The 7,500-nt window shown below is 39.0% G+C and overlaps 1 protein-coding gene across 2 annotated transcripts in view; it reads right to left on the bottom strand.

Moving 5' to 3' along the window:
- The window catches only part of LOC143024271 (lactadherin-like), a 944,392-nt gene that overhangs the window by 7,499 nt on the left and 929,393 nt on the right, over positions 1–7,500 (bottom strand). For both annotated transcript variants that reach the window (XM_076183060.1, XM_076183059.1), the window contains exons 9-10: positions 5,487–5,720; positions 3,768–3,912 (exon numbers count right to left, since the gene is read on the bottom strand). In XM_076183060.1, coding sequence (XP_076039175.1) covers positions 3,768–3,912; positions 5,487–5,720 — 379 coding nt within the window. The remainder of the gene's footprint in view (positions 1–3,767; positions 3,913–5,486; positions 5,721–7,500) is intronic.

The following is a 7,500-nucleotide window of genomic DNA, read 5'->3' on the forward strand; positions in this document are numbered from 1 at the left end:
CCACCACCACCACCACCACCACCACCACCACCACCACCACCACCACCACCACCACCACACACCACCACCACCACCACCACCACCACCACCACCACCACCACCACCACCACCACCACCACCACCACCACCACCACCACCACCACCACCACCACCACCACCACCACCACCACCACCACCACCACCACCACCACCACCACCACCACCCAAAAAGGGAATCATGGACAGATGAGAAGAACACTTCAGCCAACTTCAACACCAGCCACCTACTATCGACCAAACGGCTTTACGACAGTTCCTCCAGAGACCAACACAAGAAGACCAAGGGTTTTTCACTGGTGAGGAAAAGGACAGAACTGAGTTAAAGCAGATGAACTGCGGTGAGGACCCGGGAAACGATGACATTTCCGCAGAAATATAAGTGACACAGTTTTCAAAACATTTCATCACGTTCTTTTGACCCCCTGAGAGGAAAGATTTGTGCTAACAGATGTGCAAGATGCCACTGTCGGGATACTATACAAGACCAAAGGAGTTAAATCAGATTTAGATAAATACTAATGATCTTTACTTTCCATTCTTGTAAGTGTCCTGGTCTACATGATTCTAAACAAGTTGATCAGGTGTCTGAGAGCAATTTGCCTTAGCTCAGCATGATTTCTGAGTACTTGGCAGCAATACAGGCATGGTATATGTCACGTGACAAATCCAGGAAAGGTGCATTGAACAACAGATGGACCCTAGAAGCATTGCTCATAGATCTGACATCATAACCAGAGAAGTTATGCAGACTATCTTCATAAAACTGGGCTTTCCATACAAATTCGTCATGCTAGTGCGATTATTCCACAGCAAAATGACAAGACAATTTCTCTCCAATGGTAACTACACCGATTCCCTCAACGTCTCCAACGGAGTGAAGAGGGGCTGTGTACACGACCATGTATTATTAAATTTGTTCTTCTCCCAGCTCCTGCTCCACAAAAAAAAAAAAAAAAAAGAAATGGGTGTGTGCATCAAATATCAGTCAGCTGAATCTATCTCTAACCTCCACCGTCTCTCTGATCGTACTAAAACAGTGAAGAAACTTACCATTAAACCTCTGTTCGTGGGTGATCGTGGCCGTAATTTCATGCCAAACAAGGAAGGACACATCACTGAGCGATTAGCAGAAGCTTCAATTATCTTTGGATTGACATTCAGACTTAGGAACACGCGGGGATTCTATTCCAATCAACGCCGAGCACAATTCGGTCCCAACCGAACGTCACCATCGAAGGACCTCCATTGAAATGCAGGGAGAATTTCAAGTACCTGAGCAGCACAATCTCCGTAGATAGATCGCTGATTGAAGAAATCATAGTCAGAACATAGAAGGTCACTCAACCACTTGGAAGACTCAGAATAAAAGTTCTCCAGCCAAAAGGTATCAGACTGTTTGCAAACTTCAAAGTTGCAAAACTATACTCTTTCCATCACTATTCTATGTAAACAGTGAGGGACCTTGTGGACCTTGTTGACACCTTAAATGGCAAGAACATTTAAAAATGAAATAGATTTGTGCTATCTTGGACACTTATCTAGCAGAACAGAACTTTTTGTAGCTGGATATCAAGGTCTCGGAAGATAGACAGCTAGATAAAGATATCACCACCAGAATTAAGAAGGGCAGCCAACTACTTGGGGTATTGAAGTGAATGTCCTCCAGGTAATTGGCACCAGACTATCTACAAAGCTTAGTATATACAAACGCGTACGCCTTTCCTCATTACTGTATAGGAATGGTATGTGAACTTTTTACTGTTGACACATTAGATGGCAGAAACCCTTCCACATGAGATTGCTGTCCACAAAGGTCAGTATTTACAAACCCAAACTCCTTTCTTGACTTCTCTGTAGGAGTGATATATGAACTTCTTATTGTTGACGCATTAAATGTTAGGAACACTTCCATATGAGATTTCTGCGTATTATCTTGAACATCCGCTAGTAAGAGAGAATCACAGATCAAGAATGGTAGACAGAGCCAACTCAACAAGTATTGATCCGAAGGTGTTGAAGACCCAGCTGGCATGTCACCAGAAGGGATGTCAACCACATACTAAGAAAAAACAACTTCAAATGAACAGGCATTCAGTCACGCGAGCTTGAAGCCTCTATTAGACAAATCTATATGTAGGTCACACGTTTCTAGAGCAACTTGGACCTTTGCAGAAAACTGGATACAAAGTCTCACTGCTAAAAGGGACAGGAAAGAGAATTTCCTTGCGTTTATTGTCACCATTCTTGTGACTGACAAAGCCTATTCGGGATAGATATATTTTGTCTAACTGATTGCAGGTAGCCTGGTTAACAATGGCAATGTAGGGCCTGCATGTCTTCATGGCCAACATAAATATTAAGTTCATTATTCTAAAAATACAAATGCGTATACTAGAGTAGATATCTAGGCAAATATACTTCTATACAGCGAACTGTCCTATGCCCTTCGCAGACGAAGGGTACCATAGAAGGTCAAGGACTCCCTGAAATGGACTCATCATTTATGGCATTGGTCATCACTAGTCAACAACTCAGACTGCTGACTGGGAGATTAACGCCACATCACTCATTAACAATTCATCATCATCATCATCATCAATTGAGGGCATATGCTAAGTCTTTTGGGATATATTCCCTGGAATCAGTGCTGTATTCCTCACTCAGGACTGAGATATTCTTTTCTGAAGATCACAGACACCAAACAGGGAAATGCTATCTTGAATACAGGACTCACCTACAAATTGATGTTTTTACAGTAATGCAAATGTCATTGATCTCACCTGAAGTACCATCAAAGTTTACACAGAGGCCACTCCCACTATCAACTAATAACTTTTTATCATATGCTAATCACTTTCACTATATGTTATGTACCAAACCTCTTTTATTATAAGTTTAGTTCTTCACATTGCATTGCAAACAACTCCCATTGAATGGTAAGCCCTTTCCCACCGTAATGCAAGTCTCTAGCCCTGTGCACATTTGAATATTTTTCTGTAAGTGAAGATGAACGAGGTTATATCTCCGAAGAGTCATCATCGATTAATTATCATTAGATACAAAGGCTAGGGTGTATATCAAGAAGGAAGAGGCTTCTGGGAAAAATTGGTTCGCAATTAGTATAGCTACCTAGTGGTGTGACATACGCAGAGATAATATATAGAAAATGTATCATGCAGACAAACTTTAGCCATAGGCTATTCATATCAACGGTCACTCTTAGAACATAAATTATTTTTTTTATTGCACACATGCTTACAAACTATTACCAGTAATACCAAAAGCTGGTTTAAAAGATGTTTACAGCAATACTGTTATTTGTTTGATATCAATTTTAACATACAAATTCAACAAAATTATCGATGTTCTAGTCCTCAGAGAGGCAATATACAATGAACCAGGAGTATCATGATAAAGATCTGAAAAAAAAGAGAAAAACAAAAAAATCGTTTATCCAGCTAGACATAAGACCTGAGAACATTTTCAATTGCTAATGAATTATATTAAGGCGATATATTATGACAAATCGCACATCTGTGGCTGCAAAAGGATAGATGGGGCTCGGAGATCTCGATGCTTTTTTGTACACTCACAATATATGACCTGTTACCAATACACTTCGTTCAGATGATGTATCAACTGCATCTTCTGACCAAACCTTTTAAGTAATAGTAACAATAATTCTTATAAGAATATAAACAGATAAAAACAAGAAATATTTTCCTTACTTGAAGAGGGCGTTATTGAGTCTGGCCACAGAGGCGCATTTCCGATGCGTTTGTGAGTTGAGCACTTCTATCCGGGGCTCGTTCTCCACGTAGACGGAGAGTCGGTCGAGCCCAAATACATAGTCACGATACAGGGTTTGCTTGTCTGACAAAAGTAGAAGAATAACAATTAATTCTCGGTCAACTGTGTGTGTGTGTGTGTGTGTGTGTGTGTGTGTGTGTGTGTGTGTGTGTGTGTGTGTGTGTGTGTGTGTGTGTGTGTGTGTGTGTAAGTTTTGATATTTTTGTTTACATTGAAGAAAAATAACTACTGTGGAAAACTGTAGAGGATCCTTTATATGATGAAAAATAATGAGTCTGCAACGGGGCATGATCATTAAATAAGTGAGATTAAATAATACTTAACTAAAGTCAAGTACAATATACACAAAACCAATACCTGTGACTAAATGACGTCTATCTAATCCTAGCAATTATCTTCTAGTTTAGGTTAGCAACATAAACCAGAAATGATTCTTATACTATAATCTTGGAAAACCAAAAGGCAAATGGGAATCATCGGTTACTGTTCAAGATTCTCATACAATCGTGTACGTGAGAGGGAAAAACACAAGAATGGTTACTTGATGTTTGTGACTTTCTCTCCTTAAAGAGTGGACAGTACTATGTACTCCATATATGGCTAATTCAAGGAAGTATTTCTTTCATATGTCAGTTTGAATGGTGATTTGGTGTTGCTAATGTAATGACTTGTCTGCAATAGTATGTATTAAAATTTTTATTGTGTATGAAATACGGTGATGAGAACTTCGTATTTTTGTCTATCATAATGTCAAATCGGTCTTAATCCAAGATAGAAACATGTTGACTAGAAAATTACGAAGTAGTTAATCAAGAGCAACTAATTTTGAGTCCTCTTTAAAAATCAAAATGAGTAAGTTTTATGTGATAAATACTTTAAGGTATTTTAAAAACACCCCTACGGACCAGAATCACGTAGTGTTTTTCTGTGATTGAAGATTAGTTACTCAAATATGAATGCTGAAGGCTAATCACTTTTAATTTTTAATCTCTCTTCATTCTGCTATCCTTCTTAAATCTCTTATCTGTTGCTTTATGATTAAATTTTTCTGAACAATAATCTCAAAATATAGAAGCACTGATTATTGACGGTTGAATAAAAATACCACATAACAACAACAAACCATCAATGATTTAATCTACAAATGATAAAGGATTACAAAGGAATACAAAGGCGGAGCATGCCGACAGGAGACCTCCTGGTCCATATCTAGGTCGGATGCGAAAAAAAAAATCATGATAATAGAAAAAATATATAATAATGTAAATAACAAATGAAATACATAAATAAATACATAGGTATAGTTAAATAATAAACAAACAGGTAAATAGTAAATAATAATGAATTGACATATAACTAATAATAAATGAAAATCAAACAGACAAATGATAAAACAAAAACAAATAATATAAAATAAATTATAATCATTACAGCATCTTGCTTAGGTGTTTATCTAAATGATTCTTAAAGTTTCAAACTGAACTACATTACACTACCTGTGCAGGAAGTTTATTCCATTCATTAACTACACGGTTGGCAAAGTTGTTTCTACCTACTTCCAAATTGAATCTATTTCCGGACAGTTAAAAGAACTAGAGCACAGAGAAACACGAAAAAAAACAACAACTCTTGTATACCTTGACCATCTCCTTGCCACGTGATGATGATGACCCCTCTGACAGACTTCTTCCTACCGATGTCGACCATCCACACAGGCTCGTCGACGTAATAGTTGTCGATGATGGAACACCTGGGAAGCGTCGTGTTTACGTCACCGTCGACCGCAAGACTAGAGGTGCCGTAGTTCCAGCCGGACCATCGATGACGCTTGTCGTTGACCCAAGTCTTGTGCTTGTAGGCCAAGTTCTCTACTGCCAAAGGAGAAAGATGGAAGGAGTTTAATAAAAAGAAAATGTATGGAGCAGAGAAAGATGGAATGGATAAGATTGATAAAAATAAAATGTGTGGAAAAGAGTAGGAGAAAGAGTATGAAGAAAGAGGAAAGGAATGAGATTGATAAAAATAAAATGTATGGAAAAGAGTGTGGAGAAAGATGGAAGGAATAAGATTTATGAAAAGAAAATGTATCGAAAAGAATAAGAGAAATAGTATGGAGAAAGATGAAAGGGATAAAATTTATAAAAAGAAAATATACAGAAAAGGGTAGGAATTTGAAGAATGCCGAAAAGAGGAGACTAATGCTGAGAGCAGCAGCAGACGAGCGACTCTGTGGCGCCACATCGCCGCGTCGGTGTGTGGCGGAAATGTGGCTTCCCATAGCTTTCCATTGTTCAGAAGCGAAGGCGCTCACACGAGCGTCTGTGGCGAGTGTGAGCGTCTTCTGTATCCCCAGCCTAAATGTGTTTAAGATGAAGGTTTTGAGAAGTAGGGTAGGTCATACGCGGATGAACTGAGTAAGAAATGTAGAGATGAAGCAGAGATCGTAAGCAGAAAGAGAACTTTCGGTTATGGTGCTTTAAAGAGGGCTGAGACGGTTTTGGGCTTATGACAGGAATAAACGAGGAAAGACCGACAAAAGGCGTGAGGAAAACAAAACCTGATGGCGTGCCAAGAATAAAGTGGATAGATGGGTTGAAAGGAACACTGGATACAAGACGAATGTCTATAGAGAGTAAATGGAAATTGATTGTAATTTTACGAGGAAGTGACGCTGCCCGAAAATTGATCTTCTTGTGTAATCTGCATTTTTTTCGAGTGGATGAAGGGCTGTCGGCATACATTGAAGTAGTCGGATAAATCAGCTCGGGATGTCGGGCTGTGTCTCGCTGCATTGCCTGAGACCGTAGATGTGTGTCGGGGACAGAGGGTGGTCATCCACGGGGTGCTAAGATGCGGAGGGGTAAATAACGTATGACTTTTGGTTGGGTGTGGGATGGGTGTAGTAGGGTGGGTGTGGACTCTGCCACAATCCTCATAAGGGGGAAAAGGCCTTTTTGTACGTATGTATGTAGATATAAGTGTTTTCTCTCTCTCACACACACACGCATATATACATACATACATACATGCATATATATATATATATTCGATAATTTTTATGACAGTTGCATGCAGGATTCGAACCCACTGCACTCGGCCATCCGTAGATTACCGTAACAGCGCTCTAGTGCCGAGTGCAGTGGGTTTGAATCCTGCATGCAACTGTCATGAAAATTATTATCGGATTTATGTCGCTGCTATTAGCGAATTTCTCTCATATATATATATATATATATATATATATATATATATATATATATATATATATATATATACATATACATATAAATCTAGTCCAACAGCAATAAAGGTAATACATTAGCCTGATGTCACACGTAAAATCACCTTCACGTGTCAGGACACCAGTGGTTGGTGTCCTGTAAGAGATTGATGATATTGTTTATGGCCTAATATGTTTATGTACTCCGTATACCCGCGACATAAATATTCTCGCTCGTTAGAGCTACCTAGAAGACACGTGCGCCCTTGTGACTGAGACGAAGTAACTGTTTCTCTTTAACCTCCTCAGATCGGCGACATCTGCTAAAGTGATTCAACTTGGTAGGTGGTTGCTAACATGTATTATGTAGTGTGTTAACTTTATTAGATGGGTTAAGATGATTATATTATTAGTAATTTTTTGGAAATTCT

The sequence above is a fragment of the Oratosquilla oratoria genome, chromosome 4 (assembly GCF_046742065.1).
Source record: "Oratosquilla oratoria isolate Oo_2021 chromosome 4, ASM4674206v1, whole genome shotgun sequence".
NCBI lineage: Eukaryota > Metazoa > Arthropoda > Malacostraca > Stomatopoda > Squillidae > Oratosquilla > Oratosquilla oratoria.